This window comes from Corvus kubaryi, unplaced genomic scaffold, assembly GCF_017639235.1.
Source record: "Corvus kubaryi isolate FWS band 111438036 unplaced genomic scaffold, C.kubaryi_AGA036_p1.0 37382, whole genome shotgun sequence".
Lineage (NCBI taxonomy): Eukaryota > Metazoa > Chordata > Aves > Passeriformes > Corvidae > Corvus > Corvus kubaryi.
The window spans coordinates 3819527-3845002 of NW_024581124.1; the positions used below are offsets into that span (position 1 = coordinate 3819527).

Genomic DNA, 25476 nt, shown 5'->3' on the forward strand with positions numbered 1-25476 from the left:
CCTGAGAGGATCCTGCCCCTGAGGGGCTCCTGCTCCTGAGGGGATCCGGCTCCCGAAGGGATCCTGCCCCTGAGGGAAATCTGCCCCTGAGAGGATCCTACCCCTAACAGAAACCTGTTCCTGAGGGGATCCTGCCCCTGAGGGGATCCTGCTCCCAAAGGGATCCCGCCCCTGAGGGGGTCCTGCTCCCAAAGGGATCCTGCTCCCAAAGGGATCCTGCCCCTGAGGGGATCCTGCCCCTGAGACTTTGTGTTTGTCTCTTCCAGAACGCTGCCAATGGTCTGTTGTTGCCCGAGAAGGAAGAGTGTGCAGTGGGCCCGTGGAAATCGGTTCTCCAAGCATATTGCTTGCTCCTACTGTTGCCAAATGACTGCGCTCCAGGAATGTATTTGCATTTATTTGCAAAGGCCAAACGTGCTCCACGGCGGGAACGTCCCCGGCCTCTCCCAGCGCTCCGTGGGGAATGCAGCTGTGGAAATCCGGACTCAGGGGGGAGGGAGGAGATTCCCTGTGCTGTGGCTGGAGGACTCCTTACATCGCCTTTGTGTCTCGTGATCTGCTGCCCGTTCCCAGGGTCGGGAACAGCACTCCCATCCCTGCTGTTCCATATTCCTGGGGTCGGGAAGAGCCACCCTGGTCCTGCTGTTCCCAATTCCCAGGGTCAGGAACAGCCCCCTGGCCCTGCAGAGCCTTTGTGGTGCGTGTGCCCCCCCCCCCCGGCCCCCCCCCCCCCCCGGGGGGGGGGTTGGGGGGGGGATTTTTTTCCCCCCCCCCCCCCCCGTTCCGCCCCGGTGTCGGACACCATTAAAGTGTTGATTTGATATTTAATATTTTAATAGCGCGAGCTCCGCCCCCTCTACCCCGCCGGGCCACAGGGCGGCGCTGCCGGCGCGGCCGCTCCGCTCCTGGCTACTCTATGGTTTGCGGGCGGGGCTTGCCCGGTACCGGAAGCGAACCGGAAGTGGATGGGGCGCATCCGGCTTGGCGGCGCGGCCGGGGCCGGTTCTGGGGTCTGTGGGCGGGCCGGGGGTCGCGGCCGTGCCGGGGTCAGGAGCTCCTGAGCGGGCCGGGGGATCCCTGAGAGGGCCGGGGGATCCCGGCGGCGCCACGATGTCGATGTCGCACCTGTACGGCACGGACGGAGACGATGGCGTGGAGATGGAGAGCTTCGAGGTGTCGGACTGGGACCTGCAGAACGAATTCAACCCGCACCGGCAGCGGCACCGCCAGACCAAGGAGGAGGCGACTTACGGCGTGTGGGCCGAGCGCGACTCGGACGAGGAGCGGCCCAGCTTCGGCGGGAAGCGGTACGGCTGGGCTGGGCCCGGGGCCGGGCTGGGCCCGCTCGTGGGGCTGCGGAGCGCGGAGCTTCTGCCCCCGTTCCGTGCAGCTTCTGCCCCCGTTCCGTGCAGCTTCTGCCACTTCCCTGGAGCTTCCCCCCGTTCCCTGCAGCTTCTGCCACTTCCCTGGAGCTTCCCCCCGTTCCGTTCAGCTTCTCCCCCCCGTTCCCTGCAGCTTCTCCCCCCGTTTCCTGCACCTTTCCCGGCTGTGGACACCCACCCGAGCAGCCCGTCCCGGCTCGGGGCTGCCCTCAGGACACCCTCACCTGCAGAGGATTTCCCTGCGCTTGCTCCCTGCAGCGTGGGGGGAAGGATGGGGATTGCCTGGCAAAAGCAGCGTTAATCAGCTCCACAGCCTGTAATATCCCATTTTTTGGGGGGGTGTAAGGCACAGCAGCCCCCAGGCTCCTGAAGGAACGTGCCCTGGAGTGGAATTCCTTCTCGTTTTGCAGCTCCAGGGATTACTCGGCCCCCGTGAGCTTTGTCAGTGCTGGGCTGAGGAAGGCAGCGGCCGAGGAGCTCTCGGATGAGGATTCGGATGATGATGAGAAGCCTGTGAAGCAGGAGGAGATTCCCAAGGAGTTTGTGCCCAAGAAGTTAAAAACAGTGAGTTCTCCAGGGAATTTACTGTTCTCTTCTTTGTATTTATATAAAACTCAGGCTGGGGTCGAAGGCAATGAAAATGTAATAGAGCACAAAAAAAAGGGAGAAATAATTGAACCAGAGGCCCAAATGTGTCATTAAGGGAGGTGTTTGGATTTTGTAGCATTGATACAAACACACTGATAAAACAAAAATCAGAATAACAAATCGTTGATACAACTGTACACTGATATAATGATTGTGTGTCCTTGGGAATCAGTCCTTTCATTTTTCTCAATATTCCCTTTGGTCAATGGAGGTTTAAAGAAGAGAATTCCTGTGGTTTCCTGCCTTTATTTTTCTACTTTCACAGAATGGACGAACCCAGGCATGTTACAGATTAAAAATCAAACCCTTATTTTCAGTTAAAACCAGAAAGAATCAGGAATCACCCTCAGCTAAATCTGGTGGTGGAGTCTGAGAACTGTCAGGTTGTCAGCCTGAGTTTTTCAGGACTTTCCTTTCCCGTTTGAGGAATTTCAGGAAGCTCCTTAGGTGCTTCATGGATGCACAAGCGAGGTTCCAGTGAGCTGGGCAGTGTGGGGACAGCAGAATCACTTCCAGGAAGAATTTTCTGGGGGGTATTTTGCACACTTTGGTTATTTGAAGCCTCAGGGCTGCAGGTTTTTTGTGTGTTTGTTTTGACAGGGTGGAAATTTCAAGCCCAGCCAGAAAGGCTTTGTGGGAGGCTCTAAGTCCTTCGTGGATTTTGGCAGCTGGGAGAGACACACTAAAGGAATTGGGCAGAAGCTTCTGCAGAAGATGGGATATGTCCCTGGAAGGGGTCTTGGGAAGAATGCTCAAGGTACTGTCAGTGTGTTTGGTGGTTTATTGTTAACTGGGAATTTGGAGGAGATGGAATTCCTTAAAGAACTGCCAACCCCAGGTGGCTTAAACCTCCTTCTTGTTTTCCTGCCACTGATCTGGGTACTGTGGTGAGAGTCAGGGGTGTTCAAACTGGCCTGTGGTCGTTTGCTCCTCTGGGTATTTTGCAGGAGGAAAAGAGCAAGAAAAAAGGCAGTAAATTCCCAAGGTGGTCATCCCACAGAAAAGGAGATGCTGTTTTACGTGGCAGAATAAAAAGGCAGTGAAATGTGGGAGTAATGCTGTGCTTTGGCAGTTTGGTGTGTGCTGGCATGAAGTGATTTTATAGGAAATTGGTAACATTGGAAGCACCACAGTGCTGGAGGCAGTGCCAGCAAGGGTGTTGGTGCTGATTTGGTAACTTGCAGGGAAAGCCTGGCTGTTCTGCTCTCTCTTAGTACACCAACTGCTCCTCCTGACCCCATTCCCATCCTGCCAGGTATCATCAATCCCATCGAGGCCAAGCAGAGGAAAGGCAAAGGTGCTGTGGGTGCTTATGGCTCTGAGAGGACCCCACAGTCCTTGCAAGACTTCCCTGTGGTGGACTCAGAAGAGGAAGCTGAGGAGGTATTTGTGTGGTTCTTGCTGTTTCCCTGCTCTGCTGTGTGTACAAAATTCAGTTCTCTTAATTTCTGTGCCAGAGAAAACTGTTTGGGCTCATTTTAGATAAGAAGCCAAATACACAGATGTTGATTTAATTTAGGCAGATCTTTCTTGTCACTGTAATGTTCTTTGTTGTTTCTGGCTTACTCTGTTTCAGTAGCTTTGCTAGAATCCCTGCTTTGAAGAGTCTCCCACGTAAATAGTTTTGTTTAAATAAGACCAGGAACATCCTGTTCATTTCATCCATAGGGTGGCTGTCTGACCCACAGCATCCAAGCTGGCTTGGCATGAGCTTTACCACTTCCCAGTTATTTCCTGTTTCTATTTTCTACTAATTCCTCATTGATCTGACGGCTATTTTTCTGAAAAAAAAAAGGCAGATTTGGGGTGTGACAAAGAGTAGCCACCACAACTCTGCTGGTTTTGTCCAGGAATTTCAGAAGGAGCTCAGCCAGTGGCGGAAGGACCCGAACGGAGGCAAGAAAAAGCCCAAGTACAGCTATAAAACAGTGGAAGAGCTGAAAGCCAAGGGCAGGATCAACAAGCAGCTCGCAGCCCCTCAGAAGGAGCTGTCCCAGGTCAAGGTGAGGTTGATAAAACCAAGAGGTGACCCCTGAGGAACAGTTTGGGCCCTTTGGTGTCACCAGCACATTTTAGCCACCGGTAACCTCAGTCAAGCCAGTCCTAGGAGGTGCCTGTGCAGCCTCCTGGAACTCATCCCTGAGCCCTGTAATTGCCCTGTGTCACTTGGATGTGGTGACAAATTAGATTAAGTGTGTGTGTGTAGGGGGTTAATTGCAATTTAGGTTTAATTGTTTCATGTTTGTCCTAATCAACACTCACCCACTTCTGAAAGCACAGTTGTCCTTTTTGGGATTGTTTGAACCCTCTTCTTCCTCAAAGGGATTTGTCTGGTCTGCGCTTAGTAAAATTACTAATCTGAAATTAAGGTGTCTCTATAAAATTATATAAGTTCCTAAGGGCAATAACTGTTACTGTAACTAATGGCAAGATGCTTGTAGAATCATTCAGTGAAACTGGAATGAGATGAGGAGTTTCTTCCAGCCCTGATTCCAAAGTGTCCCTTACTCATTCTATCTCCTTGTGTCTGGAGAAGGCCATTGTGGAAGCAATCCCCTCGCTCTAATACGGTGTATGTTAGCAGCCTCCTGGAGTAATTAATGTACTTGGAAATCTCCAGATTTCAATTTGGAGTCGGGGATTGTCTCCTTTTTTTGAAGATGACAGAGAGTGTTTTGTAAGAGCGTTTGTTCTGTGTGCTGGCAGGTGATCGACATGACAGGCCGGGAGCAGAAGGTTTATTACAGCTACAGCCAGATCAGTCACAAGCACAACATCCCAGATGACAGCCCCCAGCAGCCCCTGGGCAAGGACTCCAAGCCCCAGGGCTTTGCCCTGCCCGAGCTGGAGCACAACCTGCAGCTGCTCATCGACATCACGGAGCAGGAGATCATCCAGAGCGACCGGCAGCTGCAGTACGAGAGGGACATGGTGGTCAACCTGAGCCACGAGATCCAGAAGATGGCTGAGGTGCTGTCCCACGAGGAGAAGGCCATCAGCAACCTCAGCAAGGTGCTGGACATGGTAGAGGAGTGTGAGAGGCGGATGCAGCCCGGCTGTGAGAACCCTCTGACGCTGGATGAGTGTGCAAAGATCTTTGAGACCCTGCAGGACAAGTACTACGAGGAGTACAGGATGTCGGACAGGGTGGACCTGGCAGTGGCCATAGTCTATCCTCTCATGAAGGAATACTTCAAGAACTGGGATCCCCTCAAGGTATGTGTTGTGGTTTGAGTGACCTGCAGTTCTCACTTGATGGCTCCAGTAATCTTTGTTACCTTGTCCCAAGTGTCCTGGTCTAGTGTGAGGTGTCCCTGCCCATGGCAGGGGGTGGAATGAGATGAGCTTTAAGGTCCCTTCAAATCCAAACCAGTCTGGGATTCTGGGATTCTAAATTCCTGATCAGTCGGGAGAAAAAGAAAAGAGGCAAAATGAAACCCTGTACTGTCCCCACTTTCAGAACTTTGCTGGGTAAAAATTTAGGAGTTTGTAAGGTTAAAATCAATCCATTTTATGAGTGTTGGGAGGAAAAGGTGGTGAAAAACAAGTTTCTAGTTGGTGGTTTTTAGTAAAAACAGGAGAGGTTTGTCTGTCAGGTATCAGAGATGCACAGTCTGTTCTCAGTGCCATTTAGGCTGGGATAGGTAAGAGTCTGGATTCTCTCTGTACACCTCAAAAAATTCAGAATGTCCTCTTCTCTCTCTGGATGTGCATTAATTCTGCAAGGTAGGATTTTTCTCTGGCAGGACTTTGTTAAAAGTCATTTAAGAAATGACTGGAGGTGGCACTCAGTGCTCTGGGCTGGTGGCAAGATGGGGAGGGGTCACAGGTTGGACTCAATGGTCTGGGAGGTCTTTTCAAATTTCAGTGAGTGTGGGATTCTGGAATTAAGACTGCAAGCTCCTGGCTTCCATGAGATGAGGTGAGAAGGCCTGGCTGTGCTCAGCACACCATCAGGCTGCTCTGTGCAGATCCCAGCTGGAATTAATGGAAAAGGATAAGGACCATTTGTGCCTTGTCATTCCTAGGACTGTACATATGGCACGGAGATCATAGCCAAGTGGAAGAGCCTGCTGGAAAACGATCAGCTGTTATCCCACAGTGGGCAGGACCTGTCAACAGATGCTTTTCACAGGTAAAGAACAAATTATTTGTACTTTGTGCAGCATCTTCCCGTGCTGCTTCCTCGGGGATGGAAAAGGGCAGACACAAGGGAGCTTTTCCCAAGGATTCCCATGCTGGGCCTGTTAAAATCCAGTTTGCAGCTACAGAAAAGAAGCAGCTTTAACTAGCAGCTCCCATTTGGTTTTATTTAGGCCTCACTTTGATTGAGCTTCACTTTGATTTATTTGGGGTTTCTTCCCAGACTGATGTGGGAGATCTGGATGCCATATGTCAGAAACATCGTGGCGCGGTGGCAGCCGAGGAACTGTGGATCCATGGTGGATTTCTTGGATAGCTGGGTGAGCGTTGTTCCTGTGTGGATACTGGATAACATTCTGGATCAGCTCATCTTCCCCAAGCTGCAGAAGGAGGTGAGTGGAGAGGGCTGAGTAGAGCAAAGCCATGCTCTGAACCAGTGTTCGAATTCCAACTGGAACTCCCGAACTCTGGTGTGCAGCCTCCGCCGATGGATTGAGGAGTCGGGGGCTGCATCACAGCTCTTTGTGCTTCTGGACAAAATGCTGTTGGTGGCTGGACTTAGTTAATCTTTTCTGTTGTGCCCCAAGGTGGAGAGCTGGAATCCGCTGACGGACACGGTGCCGATCCACTCGTGGATCCACCCCTGGCTGCCGCTGATGCAGGCACGGCTGGAGCCGCTCTACTCGCCCATCCGCAACAAGCTGGCCAACGCCCTGCAGAAGTGGCACCCCAGCGACTCCTCTGCCAAGCTCATCCTTCAGCCCTGGAAGGATGTGTTCACTCCTGGCTCATGGGAGGCTTTCATGGTCAAAAACATCGTGCCTAAACTCGGTGAGACAACCAGACAGTGCTGGGTTTCGGGAATCTGCTGGTGGCACCTTCCCCCTGACACCTAGGAAAGGTCCTTGTTAATGTGGGTGCCAGTGTTACATCGGGGAATGGTGTTAGTGAGGTTAGACCAAGCTTGCCTCTGCTTTTCTGCTACCAGTCCTGTGCAGAGGCAGAAAGATTACAGAAATATGGGGAATTACTCTGGTTATTCTCTAGGTTTTCTGTCTTTATAAATCATCCATCTGCAGCTGGCAGGAATATCTGAGAGCTGTCAGGTAGGATGAGGCTGTAGAACATCTCTCCGTTACTCCTGAATTCCTTGGTCTAATGTTTCACCATGAGTTTTGTAATGCAAACTGGCTCAAAGGTTAAAAAATAGCCAAGTGTTTTTAGTTTCTCAGTTCTGACAGCAAATTGTAGTAACAGGAAGTGGAAATGCACCACTTTGTGGCAGGATCAGCCAAAGATCCCCACTGTCCCTTTAGCATAGCAAACTTGCTCCTCAAATTGTGTGTGTTGGTAGGGGAAGAGGTCAGGGCACTGATAAAACTGAGTCAGGCTCTTTTCTAACTCTCCTCCCCTTTCCCAGGAATGTGTCTGAATGAGCTCATCATCAACCCTCACCAGCAGCACATGGATGCCTTTTACTGGGTGATCGACTGGGAGGGGATGATTTCTGTCTCCAGCCTTGTTGGGCTGCTGGAGAAACATTTCTTCCCAAAGTGGCTGCAGGTGAGACACTGAGGGCTGAGGAAAGAGTCTTGATTGCCTGGGGGAGTGTTTTAGTGATTCCTGTCCTGGAATTGCTGCCCTGGTGCTGAACTGGGCTGGTTCCCACTCACAGCTCCGTAGTCATTGGAACAGTTCCTCCTTTTACTGACAGCTCAGTAATAAACCAAGTGATAAGGTGTGCCAGGGAGGGTCGGGTTGGGCATCAGGAGGAATTTCCTCATGGAAAGGGTGGTCAGGCACTGGAAAGGGCTGCCCAGGGAGATGGTGGAGTCCCCATCCCTGGGAGGTGTCCAAGGAACGAGTGGATGTGGCATTCAGTGCTCTTGGCTGGGTGATGAGGGTGTGATTGGTCACAGGTTGGACTCAGCACTCTTGGATGGCTTTTCCAGCTTAAATCACTCTGGGATTATGTGGCAGTGAGGCCTCTCCTGCACAAACATCCCTGTGCTGCCTTTGACCTGTCCCTTGCTCTGCAGGTGCTCTGCTCTTGGCTCAGTAACAGCCCCAACTACGAAGAGATCACCAAGTGGTACCTGGGCTGGAAGTCCATGTTCTCAGACCAGGTGCTGGCACATCCCTCCATCAAAGACAAGTTCAATGAGGCTCTTGACATCATGAACCGGGCTGTGTCCTCCAGCGTGGGTAGGTGGCTCCTGGGAGGCTGACTGGGGCATGGCCCTGCTGGCAGCAGCTCCCATGAGCAGTGAAAGGCCGTGTGCTCTGCCTTGCTGTATCCTTACATAACACCTCTGAGGTGCTGCTCATTAGTTTTGGGCTGCACTGAAGCAGAAACAGATTTTCGGTTGCTTCCTGGGCCATTGATCTTCTTCCAGCCTTGCCCTGTCAGTCAGACACCATCCTTTAGGGCTTGACTTCTAAAGCTGTCATTTATTGGGGTGTTTTTTATTTATGGTGAGATACTGGTTCTTTTCCTTAGCTTTACAGCAGTGCCCTTCCCTTCCACATGACTCTCCCTACGACCTAAAAGTGATTGTTGGGAATTCACTGGGAATTACACTGTATAAAAGGGAAGGGCATGCCTGAGGGAGCAGCAGCCAGAATTTGCCCGCTTCCCAAAACTGAGACCTCCCTTCCCGAGCCCAAACTCAAACAGTACTCTCCAAATGTCTAGATTGACTTTGCATCAAGATAGAGCTGCTTCCTGCTGGGAATGGCTCAGGACCGTGTTCTCCCCATTCTGTCCCCCAGGTGGGTACATGCAGCCAGGCGCCCGGGAGAACATCGCGTACCTGACGCACACGGAGCGGCGCAAGGACTTCCAGTACGAGGCCATGCAGGAGCGGCGCGAGGCCGAGAACATGGCCCAGCGCGGCATCGGCGCCGCCGCCGGCTCCGTGCCCATGAACTTCAAGGACCTCATCCAGACCAAGGCCGAGGAGCACAACATCGTCTTCATGCCCATCATCGGGAAGCGGCACGAGGGGAAGCACCTCTACACCTTTGGCAGGATCGTCATCTACATCGACAGGGGCGTGGTGTTCGTGCAAGGGGAGAAGACCTGGGTGCCCACCTCGCTGCAGAGCCTCATCGACATGGCCAAGTGAGGCCCCCCTGGGGACTGAGACACCACCCAGGAACAGCCTGTGGGGAGCCCTTAGAATAAACAAGTTCCAGGTTTGTAAATAGTGACACTGGAGCTGGATGCCAGGATGGTTTTGTTGGAAGAGGTGTTCAGGCAGTGGCAAGAGGATGGAGGGCCAGACTTCCTGACCTGGGAAGCCAGGCTAAGGGAGAATAAGCAGTGCTGGCACTTGCAATTGCCACCTGGGCCAGAGGTTTATCAGCAGGTTAGGAGGGATCGCATTCTCTGCTCCTACAGCTGAATGAGGGCTGGCTTAGTTGAGTCCCCCAAGTCTCTAGTGACAGATGTCACACAAATGTCACAGCTTCTGCTGCCTGTGTGCTGTGCTGGCAGCGAGTTACTGTCCCCACAACGCCCCTCACACGGTGGGCTTCTCTTTGCTGCACGCAGCCAGGACCTGTCCCAACTCTCTCTGCTGTGGGACTGCAGTGGTTAAGAGCACAGAGGTGAGGGAAAGAACCCCTAAGGCTTTTTTCCTGGAGGGAGCTGACCTGGTTGTTCTCAGGACTGATCAAGAGGTGATCTCAGCAGTGAGAGCTGGGAGCTTCTTCCAAGCCTGCACTGGGAACTAGACCCCAACACCTCCCACTACAAACTCCTCAGATAATTCCCCCTTCCTGATGCATTGAAATGTGTGTAGTACATGCAAAGGTCTTGAATTGTTATGAAAAGGGAGGGAATCAAAGAGCAGTCACTGCAGTACAGATGGTTCTCAAGGCAGGTTTTGGTGGAATTAGTTTGCTGTAGTTCAGTGAGAGTAAATCAAAGCTCAGCTTTACTTTTATTAAATAAAATACAAAAATGTCCCATCACCTCAGCATTCAGGTGCTGCCGCTTTTGGCAGAGCCTGATGCCACTGTCCCTGCTTGAGCTCCATCTCAGCTGCACAGAAGCTTCCATGGGAAGAGATGTGGATCCCAGCCCCGCCACCACAGGGATGGTCAGGACTTGGCAGTAGCTCCCTCCCCCTTCCTGATGATCTCCAGGTCCTCACAGTCTTGGTACATCGGCTCTTCCACACAGTCCCAGACCTCAGGGGAGAGCTCCTGCAGTTTGTCCAAGGGAAACCAGTGCACGGAGGTGTCATTGAAGGTGTCCAGGTAGCGGGGGTGACTGGGGAGGGCCACTTCCTCCACCCCTTTCAAGACCTAAAGAGCATTTGGGGAGAAAGTTACGGACAATGCAGAAGCCCCTTCCTGCAAAGCTGAGCCAGTGAGGATGAGGATGGTGTTACATTACCCTCAGCCCCTGTGTGCTGGGTGTTCTGCAGATGTTCAACAATCCTACAGTGATTAGCTTTTATATTATAGGATCTAGGGAAAGGGTTATAAAAATAACCCCCCTCTTCTTCCCAGTGGCAATTTATTTCCTTTCTCATTAAAAGGTGTGTTGTCAACATGAAACAATAATGTTAAACTGTTGCCTCATACCTTTGCTATGTAACAATAATCTCTCTCCAAGATTCTGGACAGCAACCTGCAATAACAGAAGGTGCCCATGTTAGACACAACGTGCCTGTGGATTTAGGCAGGTTTTCTGCGTGGGGGTGGGACAGAGAAGGGGGGAGAGGGTTCACAACTGAAAACTTCATGGCAATGAAAATGAGCAAAACAGGGAAAGAGTTGCTGGAAGCAATAAAAATAAAGCAGTGGGAGGGAGAAGAGGAGAGCAGGGTTGGAGGCACCAGAGCCTATCCAGGATGTGCCCAGACCTCTCTTCGATCCCTCGGAAGCTGTTCCCGATGATGACCAGTTTGGAGAGCGCCGCCGGGCTCCAGTTGCTCCACAGCAGGTTGTTGTACAGAGCCTTCCCGCAGTGCACCATGTAGAACAGCGTGGCCGAGCCCTCAACGCCGTGTTTCCCCTCCTGCCCGGGAACGGCCGAGCCCGTCACGGCCGAGCCCCGGCCGCGGGCCCCCGCGGCTCCCGGGCGCTGTGACCCGGGGCTCTCCTCACCTCATTCTCCGGCAGCAGGCACAGCCCCAGCGCTCGCAGCGCCGCCGCCTCCCGCGCAGAGAAGGCCGGGTCGAATAGGGCGCAGCGGGCGGGCGGCACCTGCGGGGGGACAGGGCGGCGTGAGCGGGGACCGGCCCGGTGCTGACCCCGGCGCTCCCCCCGGCCCCGATGCTCACCCGCAGCTCGTCCAGCAGCAGCAGCAGGAAGGCGAGCTGGTACCGCGCGGCGGGGCAGCGCCCGAACCGGCCCAGCCCGTAGCACACGCAGCTGGCGGGCGGCTCGGCGGGGCCGCTCAGCGGGGCCCGCACGGCTCCTGCGGGCGGCGGGGTCAGCGCGGCGGCGCCGGGGCTCGCTGTCCCCGCTGTCCCCGCACCCCCCGCTCCCCGCACTCACCGGCGCTCGCCGCCCAGAAGCCGGAGTTCAGCAGATCGTCCCTGCGGGGAGAGCGCGGTGTCAGCGGGGCCCGGCAGCCTCCGGTGGGGGAGCGGACAGCGGGACCGGGGCCGGGCACTCACCGCGCCTCCCGCAGCCGCCGTAGCACCGCTTCGGTGCCGGGGCCGCTTTCCTCTTCCTCCTCCTCATCCTTCTCCTCCTCCTCCTCCTCGCCCTGGCCCCGCCGCCGCCGCCGCCGCGCGCGCCCTGCGCGCCACCCTCCCGCCGCCGCCGCCATGCGCGCAGTCACGTGCGCGGTCACGGGACCGGGGGCGCGCCCGGAACCGGCGGCGGGAGCGAGCGGGAGGACCCCGGAGCAGCATCCCGGAACGGCCCGGAGCATCCCCGAACCGGCCGGAGCCTCCCGCAGCCATGTCCCGCCCCGCCGCGCCCGGCCCCGCGCCATGGTGAGCCCCCTCCCCTCCCCGGGCCCCTTCCCCCGCTCGCGTCGCTGCCCCGGGAAGCACCTTCGGCCCTTTGCTCGTCGCTGTCCCCCGGTCGGGGGTGAGGTCTGGAAGCCCCCCGGGGCTCAGCAGCTCGGTCTCTGTGCGTGGGTCATTCCAGGGCCGTGGAAGGGCGGTCCGGGAGCGGATCCAGCCTCCCGCTCCTGGCCCGGCAGCAGCGCGGGTTCCTCGGTGCCACCGTGGAGCCACCGCTTGCCTTTGCTCCAGACCTGCGCTGTTCCTACGGGAAAACTCCCGCACGAAGCTCGTTCCGAGCTTGTGACGAGGTTCTGGCTTGACAGGACAGGACGAAAAGTGTTACAGAATACGTGCATCCAAGGAATTATGAGCGGAATGACATCACATCCTCAGAGGGACTCCCTGTCTCCTGCTCCTCGGGGGCTCTTGGGTGCAGGCAGCGTCCGGGAGCTGTTTGGGATGCACATGGATAATGCTTCTCGATAATTATCCCGTGTGCTGAGGGTACAGTATCTCACAAGTCCGCATCTCTTTCCACATGTCTGGGAGGTGGAGTTGTAGCACCTGTTTTAAATTCACAAAAGCGGTCAAATTTAGTCATGGGGGGCCTTTTAGGTGCTGCTTTTGGGTGTAAACTCGGTGTGATTGTGCAAGAACAATGTCTCTCCATTTGCAATAATCTTTGCTGTTCTTCCTGAAGTAACAGAAAGGAGAGGGAGAAGGGTAACATTTTTCAAATACACGTTTTTGCCAATGTTTTTTAGGTGGAATTACTTTTTCCTTTATGATGGCTCAAAGGTGAAGGAGGAAGGGGATCCTACGAGTGCTGGGATCTGTTATTTTTACCCTTCCCAGGTAATGTCTGCTTTATTTCAGTACCTGTAAAAGGATGCTGTGGGTCAGGCTGATGGTTCTGGATCTGGAAGGGTTGGGCTTCCAGGTGATTTGGGTTAATCCTTACTTAGTAGTCACAAAAGTTTTAAGAAATCCAAATTATCAATTAGCTCCAGGTAGAGCAGGGCTGGGTTCCACCAGGCTCAGGGCACAGCAATGGGGTTACACTCTGCTCTCTCCCTGAGGAATGGGCCAACACAGTCCAGGACTGTCCTGGTGATGTCAATAAAAACACACACGAGGGATGAAAGTTCCTCTCCAGAATCCCCAGGCCCTTGTGCTGCCTGGAAAAAGTAATCCAATTTTTTTCTCCCAGAAATTTGCCCGTTCTATTGCATTTGATTTACAGAATCCCAGAGTCATTAAGGTTAGAATAGACCTTTAAAATCAAGTCTAGCCATGAACCCAGCACCCTGTTCACCACTAAACCATGTCCCCAAGTGCCACACCCACACATTTTCTGAGCACTTCCAGGGATGGTGACTCCACCACTGCCCTGGGCAGCCTGTGCCAATGCCTGACAACCCTTTCTGTAAATTGAGTTGAACTGATAATTTTTATTGACACCTGAAAACAGCAGTCAGGTTTTTTTCTGAGTTCTTTTAATGGGAAGTTAAAGCCTTTGCTCCCTGGCAGACCCTCCCGGAGCAGCAGGAGCTGCTGTGTGGGCAGATGGCCGGGGTTGTTCGCTGCCTCACCGAGATCTCCGGGGCCCCTCCCAGCATCGTCCGCCTCAGGAAACTCAAGTTTGCTGTGGTGGTGGATGGAGACTTTCTGTGGGTGAGTTCAGGAGCTCTGGAGCAGTCACAGAGTGAAAACAGCCAGGGGCTGAAGGACTGGATAAAACAAAGAGGGTTTATTTTTCCGGGTGTGGGCTGCACTGGGGGAGAGCTGGGGAGGGACCTTGAAGTGGACAAATTTCATTGCAAGCTAACTTAAATTCTGGTTTCTGCAGCCCGCTGTGGCCTGACCATCGCTTCAGCTTCCTGCAGGAAAACTTCATGTATCTCATTTGTGTGCCCACACCCAAAGGGATTTCTTAAGATCTTCCTGACTGGAAGCAGAATCCCAAAGCCCCAGACTGGTTTGGGTTGGAAGGGACCTTAAAGCTCATCCAGTCCCACCCCCTGCCATGGGCAGGGACACCTTCCACTATCCCAGGTTGCTCCAAGCCCTGTCCAACCTGGCCTTGGACACTTCCAGAAATGGGGCATAACAGGATTCTATGTGCTGTAGTTTATAAGGTCACAGTCACTGTTTGATAGTCTGATTGTTCTTTCCTTCTAGCCCTCAGCATCCCCTGAGCTTTGTCAGTGCCCACAGACATTTAGTATATAAAGAGCAGCGTGTGGCATTTGTGACCAAAGTGCCCCAAACCATCCCTGGGAACTGGGCTGAGGCCAGTCAGCCCCATTTAACTGGCGCTGCTGCTTCTGTTTCAGCAACTCAAAAACTAAACAGAGCGTCAGCATAATATAAACAATGAGTTCATCTGAATATTTTTCAAGTACTTCGTTTCAGGAGAACATTCTTAGCTATTGAAGCACCAAGTTAGGTCATCTAACGTGGGCAGGGAGTGTGTCTGAAGCGCTGCATTTCTGATATTTATTTATCCTTTCTGTGCCAGGGCTCTTGTGTGGGTATGTTTGCATTTCCTTTTCCCGTGATTGTGATTCTGGGGGGTGTTTGCCTGCACAGAGTTTGCCTGTCCTTGTGTGAAAGCGATGAGAGTTGTTCTCACCTGCCGTGCCCGAGTTCTGTGAGGGAACGTTCTCCATCCCTGGCTGTGTCTGCTGCAGGTGCTGGGCTGTGCTGTGGAGCTGCCTGACGTGAGCTGCCGGCGGCTCCTGGAGCAGCTCATCGGCCTCTTCACCTTCTACCAGGGCCCTGTGCATGGTGCATACACGGTAACGAGGGGCTGGGGACATGGGGACACAGTAACAAGGGGCTGGGGACATGGGGACACGGTAATGAGGGGCTGGGGACATGGTAACGAGGGGCTGGGGACACGGTAATGAGGGACTGGGGACATGGGGACACAGTAATGAGGGACCCAGTAACAATGGACTGGGGACACAGTGACTTTTGGGGAGATTTCAACACTTCCCATGGTGTCCCAGCTCTGCAATGTTCCCTTGTGCTGCCCTCCTGCTAGCAAGGGTCACACATCCAAGAAGTGGGACCTGGAAAAGTGACCTGGTGGTCCCCCTGCCCTGCGTTGCTCCGAGGTCCTGTGGGACTCTGCTAAACCTTTCCCAGATGTTCACTCGGAGCAGTTTCCCCTCAGTGTTGTCTCCCACCTTTTCCTGACCTTATCGTGGCAGGCCCTGTCCCACATGGATTCTATGTCCCACCCCGAGTGCGTGGACACTGTGCAGTGACAACCTGGGGGTTTTTGTCACCCACAGGTGTTTTCCCAGGAGGAGCTGAGCAGGGAGTGGGACAGGTACATTGAGCACATCCAAAAAAACACCAGTGACCTCCACAGGATTTTCAATTCTCTCTGGCATCTGGACAAAACCAAGGTAAGAGCCTGTCCTCTGCAGTGCCTCTCTCTAGAGCTGCCCCAGTGCCACTGTGCTTGTTTATTTGCTGCTTTGAGGTTTCCCAGGATTCTGAGGCCTCACTGCCCTGGTTCTCCCTGTCCAGGTGGATCCCCTGCTTTTGCTGAAGGCAGCTCTCATCCTGCAGACTTGCCAGCGCTCTCCCCATGTCCTGGCAGGCTGCATCCTCTACAAAGGCTTGTAAGTAACCAGGTGTTCCCTGAAGGGTTAAATCCACCCCTTTCCAGGGTTGGGATCCTGGAGTGCACCCAGGGAGCAGAGTGAGGGCTTGAGGGCTGCTCTTGGTTATTGGCAGGAACATCAGAGCTTCAGGCCAGGCAGTCCCTGTCTGTCTCTGTGTCACCAAGTGTGAGCAGTTCATGGAGTTGTGGGATCATGGAATGGCTTGGATTGGGTGGGATCTTAAATCCCATCCTGTTCCACCCCCTGCCATGGGCAGGGACGCCTTCCACTAGCCCGGGTTGCTCCAAGCCCTGTCCAACCTGGCCTTGGACACTTCCAGGGGTCCAGGGGCAGCCACAGCTGCTCTGGGCACCCTGTGCCAGGGCCTGCCCACCCTCACAGGGAAGAATTTCTTCCTAATATCCTATCTAACCCTGCCCTCTGGCAGTTTGTCCCTGTCCTGTCACTCCAGGCCCTTGTAAAGTGTCTCTCCAAGGTTATCTGTGCTCATCAGCATGAAGGAGCTCAAGACTTGGGTTTTAGTAGCAATCTGCTGGTTTTGTTACTCAGCAGGATGTGAAGACTGAACTTCTGAGGCTTTTTAGGGGGCAGCCACCAAGGAAAAGGGAGATGTGTGGATGTTGTGCTTTCCCAGCAGTGTTCCCTCTGCAGATGTGCAGATCAGTGCAGGTGTGTCCCTCAGTTTGCCTGACCTGCTGGCCAGGACCACTGTCTGTACTGACAGGAAGTGCACAGGGGGATGAGCCAGCACTCCCCGTGAGACATTCCAGCTTCTTTCAATCAAAGATGGCTGAATGACTTCAAGGAAAGCCTCCAAGGTGGCCTTGAAAGACAGGAGGTGGGGAATTCCGAGAATTCCTTGGCAGCAGCACTCAAGTGCCATTTTTCTTTGGCATGAACTGTTCCAGTGACACCTTTTATGAGCACAGGGAGAGCATCTGCCAGGGAGTGACCTCATAGCTGCAGGCAGGACACTGGAGTGAGTCACTGCAGCACCTGAGAGCTGGACATTTGACTTGAGGAGGGGCTTGGGAGCCTTGTCCTGCACCAGGATGTGTCACCTTGTGTCTCTAGTCTGTCTGGTAGAGATATTTTGTCACCAAATGTCATCAGAGTTCTCTGAACTGATGATCTTTAAGTTCCCTCTGAAGCCAAACCATTCCATGATTCTCTGACTTTCCTTTGTCCTTTCAGGATTGTGAGCACCCAGCTGCCACCTCCCCTCACTGCCAAAGTTCTCCTGCAGGGCAGTGAGTCCCCAGGCCAGGTATGGTACTGAGCACATTCCCTGCAAGCAGATTCCTGCAAGGATGTGGTGTGGGAGCTGTTGTCACACAGATCTGACATGTGTCACCACTGGGAAGGACAAATATTGATGTTGATGCTTAAGGCTTTTATTAGTTATGACTGGAAAGGGTTCCAAGACTTCTGCACTTAGAATTTGCTTTTTTTTTCAGTCTTCAACTTACTGAATTCATGAGTTCTCATTTATGTGATGTTTTGATTGGCTTTTTACACAAGTTTTGGTATTTTGTGGAAAATCCGCCAAATGATTGTCTGAAAGGGACAAACAGCAGTTTTCATTTGCTTTAAAACTTGTCAAAAACTATTATTTATGTGATCAGATCTTCTGTAAAAAGCCATCACTATGCAGATGTGAAGGCAGCCTTTGCTGTTCTTCTGCTTGAATGAAGGGAGTTTCTGTGCCCTGAGCAGGTGGTGGTGGTGATGATAAATTTGGGCTCTCTCCTGCCTTTCAGGTGTGTTTTGGTTCTTGGGAAGGTCCCCTTGGCTTTGAGGGCTCCCTAAGGACCAAACTCCTTCCCAGCACCACAAACCATCCACAGTGTTTGCTGGGGGGGGGTGGTGTGAGGTCTCCTGCAGCCTTGAGGGGCTGGGGAGGGTGACAGAGGTGTCCTGGTGTCCTGATCCATCCAGGGAACTGATTCTTGGCTTTTGTTGCAGAGCGAGCCCAGAGGTGAGGAGCCACAGGAGCCTGGTGAGCATCCAGCTGCATCCTATGGGCTGCCTTCCCTGCATGGGAGCACGAGCTGGTTCTCTGGGATTCACATCCAGGCTGTGCTGGGTGCTGGACTATATCCAAAATATCCCAGAGGGTGTTGCTGCCACCAGTCAGCCTGTGCTGTTTGATCAGAACCAGCTCCTTCTGCTGGGTTTGCTCTTTTGGGTTTTATTCCAGTGCTGCAGACTCCCAGCCATGCCTGCCTTAATTCCAGTCCCCTATGTGGCCACGTGGCCACTGCCAGGCCCTGATAACAGATGGCTGGTGCTTGCAGTCCAAACCTCCAGCCATCCCTTCCCAGCATCAGTGTGGGGATGATCTGCCAGGATGGAAACACTGAGGGGAAATTTGGCTGTGTCAGGCATGAAGGGTATGAGCAGGATGGGAAAATGCTGGCAGGGTGGGAAAAGGCTGCCCAGCTCAGTCAGGATGCAGGATCATGGCAGGCCTGCAGCTCCTGCAGAAGCCTTTGGGCTGATGAGGTTTGGTTTCTGTTTAATCCTCAACCCCTTCCCTGCTCTTGCAGAGTCTCTGCTGCCGCCGGGTGTCCGTATCATCCCGGTGTTCCTCACAGGAGAGGAAGTCTCCGTGCTCCGGGACTTCCCAGTGGAGTGGATGGCCAGGTAGGCAGCCAGCCTGACCCAGAGGCAGGATTTGCAGCAGGAGCTCACTCTGTGTCCCTGTTGCCATTGTCACTGTTTTCTCTGGAACTGACTCAGGCCCTGTCACTGCCTGTTGGAGCTGCCTGAGGCCGGCTGGGCAGAATTCCCGTGTCCATATCCCTGCTCTGAGCAGCCTGGAGCAGAGCTGCTTCCCCAAACCAGCTGTGATCTGTTGTCCCCTAAGCTCACAGCACTGCTTTGTGCTCAAGGAAGGGACATTCCCAGGAACTTGCAGAGTAAGATTCCCAGGCTTTTCACCTGTGTTAGACCTCGGCCCTCCCTTTTCCCAGGTCTCTTTGTAGCAGGGGATGGATCAGCCATTGATCAGTGCCAGTGGGGTTATCAGCTATCACACAGATCCTGCTCAGTGTTTAATCCATTTTTCATCTCCCACCAGGTCACCCATGTCCCCAGCAGGCCCCAGAGGAGAGGAGAGTGCTCTCTGCTCCCAGGCAGTTCCAGAACCAACAGGAGCTCATGAAAACCAAGCCCTGGATGGAATCTCTGTGCAGCAGTCCCACAAGGAGGCTGCAGGCACAGCTGCCCCAGGAGGTGCTGTGCATTTGGGCAGCCCTGCAAGTCCTCTGATGGACTTCCTTGGAGTGGGAGGCGGCGCAAGGAGTTCTCCAGCTGCAAACCTGAGTGGAGCAGGCAGTGAAAGCTCAGAGCTCAGCAGGAAAACATCCTTCCCCTCAGAGAGAGACACAGAGCAGCTCCCAAGCCCTTCCTCACTCCAGACTCAATGTGCTTGGACTACAGGTCCATACCTGGAAGGCTTTTCCTTTCCCAGCCCTTACTCCTGGGAGCAGGAGAGCGAGGATAAGAGGGAATCCCCTGTGGACTCTGATGGTGGTCACTGTGCTTCCCAAAATTCCCATTCGGTCAGCCACAGTCCAGCTGTTCCCTCTCCTGCCCAGGAGCTGAGCAGAAGGAAATCCAGTGAGCAGGACAAGCCATGGACTGTGAGCCAGGACCGTGTGTCTGGAGGAGGTCTCAGCACAGCTGGTGACCACGTGTGGGGCTTGGATTGTCCAGACCCTGCTGGACACGCACAGCTCTGGATCGGGAGGCAGCTGCCGGTCCCAGGGGTTCAGGAGGCTCTACCCAGTGCCCCTGCAGGGGCCAGGCCGTGTCCCAGCAGCGGGGAGGGCAGCTGGGGCAAGCTGGGACGCAGAAGTGGCGAGCCAGCCCGGCTGAGCCTCTACGTTCACTGCATCCAGGGGCTGGTGCTGTCGCTGCTGGCTGAGGAGCAGCTCCGCCGGGACCGCGGCGCCGTGGAGAACGTGGTGAGTGCAAAAGAAAGCTCTGCCCTGCTGCAGCTGCACTGGCAGGGGGCACAGGGGTCACAGCTGAGGAGGGATCGTGCTCCCCGTCCCTCCATCACCTGCTCCGAGCTGTGCCAGTGAAGCCGCTCGCGGCTGCGTGGGAGCTGTCGGAGCGCGAGCGGAGCAGGGACAGCCGCGTCTCGCAGGCAGCTCCCGGTGCTGCTGTTGTCTGGCAGTGCCGGCACCGGAGCAGAGCGTGTGGGTGTGACAGACACCCGCGGGCTGCCAAGGGCCTGCGCTGGAGCTGGGATTCGCTGGGGATCCCCGGCAGCTCGGCGCTTTTTGGGAAGCGAGGTTGGTTCTGTGAATCCCCGGCCCTGCACGTCACAGTCTCTCCCTCGGGGACCACCGCAGATGGGGCTGGCAGCGGGTCCCGGAGAGGTTCCCTTGGCTGTGGGAGCCTCCAGGCTGCTCCCTGGGGTTGGAGAGAGGGATGCCATGTGAGCACTATGCCAGAACAATCCCACATTTCCCTGAGGTGGGGTTTGGGTGCCCAGGCTCCCCTGTGAGCAGAGCTAACGGGGCTGTGGGGGCAGGATGTGCCCGGCCCCCCATCTTTCCTGGGAAGCATCAGCTGCAGAGCTGCTGCCTGGCCTCTGCCTCCCCACCAGGAGCTGAGTCAAAGCTGCAGAGCCCTGTTTGATATGCTAGTTGCCATAGGAACAACCTAATTTCCTTACCCAGCCAGACTGGAAGGTGCAGGGAAGCTCAGACTAATGCAGAGCCTCGAGGTTGCTCCTTCCCCTCAGAGCTGTGGGATGCCTGGGACCCTGGGAGCTGGGGAATGTCTGCTCTGCACGGCCGAGCTGATGTGCCTGGGGAGGGATTGCTGCCAAATCAGCTGAGCCAGGAGGTGCAGCTGGGGCCCTTTGCACCAGACATGGCACTTTGTCCCCTTTCTGCTCGTCTGGAACAGCAGGGGGGACACAGGCAGGTGGGAATTGGAGAATTGGGAATTCCACACTGGAGAGTGGAATCCCAGTTGCACAGGGATTGCACGGTCCATTGTCCTTCATGTCTTGCCCTGGGGCTGACAAGCTCTCATTTCATTCAGGTTCCTCTTTTCCCAAATATCCTGCTCCTTCCATCTCACGTACCCTTGTTCTGGATCTCACCAAAACTGCACTGTTACACAGCTTGGATTATGGCTGTGACTGGGCTCTGCTGCTGGTGGATTTGAGGCACAACCTCAGCTTGTCTATCCCTTTGTTTATCTATAGATTAAAAATGACCCTCAGCTCTCAGGGATGTCCAAGCTGGGTTATAATTAATGTTTTTTTGAATGCTTTGAGGCCCCCAAATGACACCAAAGAAGGGTAAAATATGCTACTTGTGCAGCTGCAAACCCCTGGGAGAGCGGGTTCCATCCCACACTTTCCCTGTGGAGTGGGAGGCTCTTGGCCTCACCTCCTGCTGCTCTTTAAGTCTTATTCCTCCATTTCACTGCACAGAAAGGAAAATCTGCTCCGTGACAGGGGTCAAGGGTAGGCCAGGCACTGCTGTCCTGCTGAACAAAGGCTTGATCCTCTCCGCAGTGGGGGAAAGCGCATTGGCAGGATGAGGATTATGGAGTTAATCTTCCCAAGAGTGGTGGAGGACCCCTGCCTGTGCCCAGGGAGCCTCAGCATGATCAGGGCCTCTGGGCTACTGAAAATCCACCCAGAACAGCATCTTGGCATTCATTCAGTGCGTTGTTGTGTGTGTTTGTACTGCCCGGTGTAAGCAGAGGGATGTCCCTTGCTGGGGCTGTAAATCATGTGAAATGAGCCCTGGAGAGTAATGGTTGATGGTAAATTAATGGAGCCTTGCATTTTCCTGTAATTAGTAGCATCAGGTGGCTGAATGGCTGATTTTCAGGTTGGAGGGCCCTTTCCCGAGTCGTAGAATCCCAGACTGGTTTGGGTTGGGAGGGACCTTAAAGCCCATCCCGTTCCAAGCCCTGCCATGGGCAGGGACAGCTCCCACTGATTGCTCAGAGCTCCATCACTGCCTTGGGAGCTCTGTGACTTGTCTGCTTCCCCCCATGCCCAAGTTTCCCAGCCATTCCAGGTGGGAGCCTGGACAGCAGAGCGAGGAAGGGTCTGGTCCCTCTCTCACCTGAACTCCCTCCAGCACCTCCTTGAAGCCCAGGTGAGGCACAGGTGAGGCTCTGAGCTCTGCCTTTCCCTCTGCCTGCAGTACCACAGCAGCCTGGCCTCCCTAAACGGCCTCGAGGTTCACCTGAGGGAGACGCTGCCCAAGGACTCCTCGGCCTCAGCCAGGACAAACTACAGCTTCACACACTATGACTGTGTCCAGAACGTCCTCACGGGTGAGCCTTCGTCTTCTGGGGCTGCAGGAGGGAACAATGAGGAGAATGGGGTTTAAGGGAACCTTTTCTCACTCCTCACACACCTTCTCAGGAGCCTTTCTCACCAGAGCTCCCACCACAGAGCCCAGATCAAAGGCCCTGTTGAGGGAGCTTTGTCTATTGGGATTGAGGGTGTCCCCAGCCTGTACTGCAGCTGTCTGGGGTCTGTGGCGAGCTCCAGAGCCTTTTCCTGCTCGGTGAACGGGGGCACACTGCAGGGTGGGTTTTTAACACCCCCTTTTCTCCTGTCGTGCAGCCAACCTGCCCCACAACCCCGGGCCCCTGGACCGGCACTTCCTGAGGGCAGCCACGCTCATCCACTCCGACTTCAGCCAGCTCCCCACGGCCTCAGAAGTGATCATCAGGTAAGGGGTGCTCCCAGAAGGGCAGAACCCCTTTCCAAGGCTGGGTGGGATTCGGCACAGTTTGTGACCACACCCAAGGACCAGTCACGTCGCTTTATTCCCCAAGTTTGCTTTGACTCGTGAGTTCCTTCATGTTCTGCCTGGATGTTGAGAGGCTGCAGGGGCACCAGGAGAGTGGATTGAGGGCACAGCTGAGTGGTGCCATGGCTTGGATAGAGATGTAACACTCACACATTGCCAGCTCCTGGCACCATAAGGTTCTAAGACGCAGTGTTAAATTTAGCTGTTCCTAATAAATTTGTGTCTCGGCAGGGAGCCAAAGGCGCCCAGAATTGGCAACTTAGATATTGTTTTCTTGCACGGCTTGTTGGGCTGGAAACACACTGTGATGTGCGTGGCAAACTCAATTGTGATGCCAGGCAGGATGGTCTTATCACAGCCAGAGCCCTTCCCAAAATCCAGAAGTTTTCCTGGCATCCAGATCCCTTTCCCAGGCCACGGCTGAAGCGGACACCCCTTTCCTCAGCTGAGCCCACCCACCCAGTCCTGCTTGTTTGTCCAAAACACGATGAAATAAAGATGCTCCTGGGAATTACACGGTTTTGCTGCTCTGGCACCGCTTGCCAAGGGGATGTGAATCACACACTCCAGTGCTGGAGAACTCCTTGTTTAGCATGAGCTTCGCTGGCTCCTTAAATCCAATCCTAAACTGACTGGCTAAGCTGGCGTGTTCCCTGTTACCCCGAAAAAAGCAACTCCATGTGTGAATCAGCCTGAGTAACAAGATGACTAAAACTGCTTTCTTTTATGGAGAGTTGTCACAGAAGGGTGTCAGCAAACATAGCAGTTGCTGCTTTCCTCCTTCGAGGAGGAATCCAGGGTCCTTGGCTTTGCTCCCTGCCAGCCATGCTGCAGGGAATATTCCGGGAGAGGGGATTCTTAGTCTTAATTAGTGTGTTTAATCACAGCTTTGGTGGTGACTGAATCTGACTCTTATCTGAGCTTCATCACACCTGTGACTGACACGTGGTTCCTGCTGTGGGGTGCTGTGCTGGGATTTGGTTGTGGCCAGCAGCAGTGGGAGAGGAGGAATGTCGGGCACGAGGAGTGTTCCAGGCTCATGGTGTCCTGGGCTGGGCTGGCAGCAAGGGGAATCCTTGGAGCATGGCCACACACAGAATCCCAGAATCATTAACTTTGGAAAAGCCCTCCCAGACCGTCATGTCCAACTTGTGACCAATCCCCACCTTGTCACCCAGTCCAGAGCACTGAGCTGGACTCAGTCACAGGTTGAACTTGATGGTCTTGGAGATCTTCCCCAAACTAAATGATTTTGTGATATCCCACTTTCCCTTTTAGGATACCGGGCCCCTTTAGAAGGAGGGTCTGGTTCCCTGTGGCCTTCAGGGGTTTGGTGCCTGCTCAGCTCCATGTTCCCGTGCTGAGACACCTGAAAGTCCCTCTCAATAACTGGGAGCCCAGTTCCCAGCTGTGAATCTCACCCAAAGCTGTCAGTCTGACCCCTGCCTTTCCCTGCCCCTCCAGGAACGCCTCCACAGCTGTGTACGCCTGCCGGAATCCTGTCCAGGAGACCTACTTCCAGCAGCTGGGAGCTCCACTCCGCAACTCAGGCGTCCCCAACCCGCACGACAGCGCCTTCAGCCTGCCCAGCAAGGCCAAGCAGAAGCTGCTGAAGCACGGGGTGAACCTGCTGTGAGCTGCTGTACTCAGACAACGGCTCTGCCCTGCAGAATGTTCGTCTCCAGTAAGGAAAATCTCAGATGTTCATCCCCATGGAGGCAGAGAGGCTCTGCCCTGCCTCTGTGGGGTCTCCAGCCTGCCTGGCCCTGAGGAAGGGACACTCCTTGCCCTGTCCTGCAGCATGTTTTGGGCCAGTGCAGGTGTCACTGACAGCATTTACCAAAGACTGAGGACAGAATGCAGCGTCTTGGGGCGCTTGGTTTACATGGACTTTACAGGGACTCTCTTGGAGCTCTGCAGACTCCCCACGTGCCTTGATCTGAGGTAAAGCCTCACCTTGCTCTGAGTTACAGAGCCCCCAGGCAGTGCTGGCTTTCAGAGATGTCAGCCAGCCACTGTCCGTGCCTGCACTTGCCCTGGTCAGACTTTGGCTTTCTTTCTATCCCTTAATCCATGGGAATGATCCTGCCATGACATATAGTGCCTTACCTTGGTCAGCAGTGCCTGCCTGTTCTCACACGGGAGCAGAACAAGAGCTGCAGAGCTCACAGGCCCCCTTTGGGTGCTCCCAGGAGGTTTTTATGCCATAGGTGACTCCAAAGGGATATCCCTATCCCTCCACACCTCCCTGGTCAGTGATGGTCCAGCCCAGCCATGCCCTCCTTGTGCCCACCTGGACCTGCAGCCTCACAGGGGCTGGGTGATGGTGGTGGTGCGAGTGTCCCTCAGCCTTGTGCTCCCTCCCTCCCTCCTGCTGCAGGACCTCATTTCACTGCTCTTACTGCTCCATTTGCCCACACTCTGCAGACCCCGAAGATGCCCCTTAGCTGGTGGGACCAAAGAGGTTTCGTAGCCCTTCAGCAGCTGTTCCCTTTCTGCTCTGACAGTGTCCCCAGTCAGTGGTGGCCGGGGGGGCCCGTGGTGGTGGCTGTTTAGACTGAGGGATGGATACCTGTGTTTGGCTGGGCTTGGAACCTGCTGCTGGTGCAGACACACCCCCAGTCTGACTGTGGAAATAAAGGAGTCTCCAAGGCTCATCCCAGCACTGTGTGGCAGCAGCCAGAGTCACATTGTTGTCATGTTTGTGGTTCCTGGTGTGATGGGCTGGGTTGTGGGAGCTGTTCCCCGTTTAGCTCCATGCCAAGGGTGGTTCCTGCAGTGCTGGGGTCGAACAGGCAGAGCCTGTTGGTTCAATCATTCCTGCAGAGCAGCTGCTTGGAAGCTTCCAGAGGGGCAGATGTGTGACTGGTGTCACCAAGAG

At 54.5% G+C, this 25476-nt stretch overlaps 4 protein-coding genes across 6 annotated transcripts in view; 3 read left to right on the forward strand and 1 right to left on the reverse strand.

Annotated features, from left to right (window-relative positions):
- The window catches only part of TPST2 (tyrosylprotein sulfotransferase 2), an 8069-nt gene extending 7707 nt beyond the window's left edge, over positions 1-362 (forward strand). For both annotated transcript variants that reach the window (XM_042035202.1, XM_042035203.1), the window contains exon 6: positions 267-362. The gene's annotated coding sequence lies outside the window, so the exon portion shown is untranslated. The remainder of the gene's footprint in view (positions 1-266) is intronic.
- Positions 363-862: 500 nt separating this feature from the next.
- TFIP11 (tuftelin interacting protein 11) lies at positions 863-10745 on the forward strand. Its single transcript, XM_042035204.1, has 12 exons — positions 863-1307; positions 1793-1946; positions 2631-2787; positions 3286-3413; positions 3881-4033; positions 4737-5246; positions 6059-6165; positions 6397-6565; positions 6761-7004; positions 7594-7736; positions 8213-8378; positions 8946-10745. The coding sequence occupies exons 1-12, from the start codon at positions 1111-1113 to the stop codon at positions 9299-9301; spliced, it is 2484 nt and encodes an 827-aa protein (XP_041891138.1). The 5' UTR covers positions 863-1110; the 3' UTR covers positions 9302-10745.
- Positions 10109-11979, reverse strand: SRRD (SRR1 domain containing). Its single transcript, XM_042035210.1, has 7 exons — positions 11810-11979; positions 11688-11728; positions 11471-11607; positions 11295-11393; positions 11051-11205; positions 10770-10815; positions 10109-10487 (listed from the first exon to the last, which is right to left on the reverse strand). Exons 1-7 carry the CDS (start codon positions 11962-11964, stop codon positions 10281-10283), a joined length of 840 nt encoding a protein of 279 aa, XP_041891144.1. The 5' UTR covers positions 11965-11979; the 3' UTR covers positions 10109-10280.
- Positions 11980-12002: 23 nt separating this feature from the next.
- Positions 12003-25279, forward strand: HPS4 (HPS4 biogenesis of lysosomal organelles complex 3 subunit 2). Of its 2 annotated transcripts, XM_042035205.1 has the most exons (13): positions 12003-12133; positions 12913-13003; positions 13679-13822; positions 14842-14949; positions 15451-15567; positions 15692-15786; positions 16984-17056; positions 17755-17788; positions 18339-18435; positions 18872-19760; positions 21978-22110; positions 22406-22514; positions 24060-25279. In XM_042035205.1, the coding sequence occupies exons 1-13, from the start codon at positions 12099-12101 to the stop codon at positions 24229-24231; spliced, it is 2097 nt and encodes a 698-aa protein (XP_041891139.1). In that variant the 5' UTR covers positions 12003-12098; the 3' UTR covers positions 24232-25279. The 2 variants fall into 2 exon arrangements, with proteins under 2 accessions (XP_041891139.1, XP_041891140.1); XM_042035206.1 differs by lacking the exon at positions 13679-13822.
- The last annotated feature ends 197 nt before the right edge of the window (positions 25280-25476 follow it).

What these genes read in the sequence shown, in the direction of transcription:
- TFIP11 (XM_042035204.1), top strand. Translation starts at nt 1,111, where the DNA reads ATGTCGATGTCGCACCTGTACGGCACGGACGGAGACGATGGCGTGGAG. An exon ending in TGCCCAAGAAGTTAAAAACA is followed by an intron (nt 1,947 to 2,630) that starts GTGAGTTCTCCA and finishes TTGTTTTGACAG; the next exon opens with GGTGGAAATTTCAAGCCCAG. An exon ending in AAACATCGTGCCTAAACTCG is followed by an intron (nt 7,005 to 7,593) that starts GTGAGACAACCA and finishes CCCCTTTCCCAG; the next exon opens with GAATGTGTCTGAATGAGCTC.
- SRRD (XM_042035210.1), bottom strand. Translation starts at nt 11,964, where the DNA reads ATGGCGGCGGCGGCGGGAGGGTGGCGCGCAGGGCGCGCGCGGCGGCGG. An exon ending in CGGCGGCTGCGGGAGGCGCG is followed by an intron (nt 11,729 to 11,809) that starts GTGAGTGCCCGG and finishes CTCTCCCCGCAG; the next exon opens with GGACGATCTGCTGAACTCCG. An exon ending in TTCCGAGGGATCGAAGAGAG is followed by an intron (nt 10,816 to 11,050) that starts GTCTGGGCACAT and finishes CTGTTATTGCAG; the next exon opens with GTTGCTGTCCAGAATCTTGG.
- HPS4 (XM_042035205.1), top strand. Translation starts at nt 12,099, where the DNA reads ATGTCCCGCCCCGCCGCGCCCGGCCCCGCGCCATG. An exon ending in GGCATCTGGACAAAACCAAG is followed by an intron (nt 15,568 to 15,691) that starts GTAAGAGCCTGT and finishes CTCCCTGTCCAG; the next exon opens with GTGGATCCCCTGCTTTTGCT. An exon ending in TGCATCCTCTACAAAGGCTT is followed by an intron (nt 15,787 to 16,983) that starts GTAAGTAACCAG and finishes TTGTCCTTTCAG; the next exon opens with GATTGTGAGCACCCAGCTGC.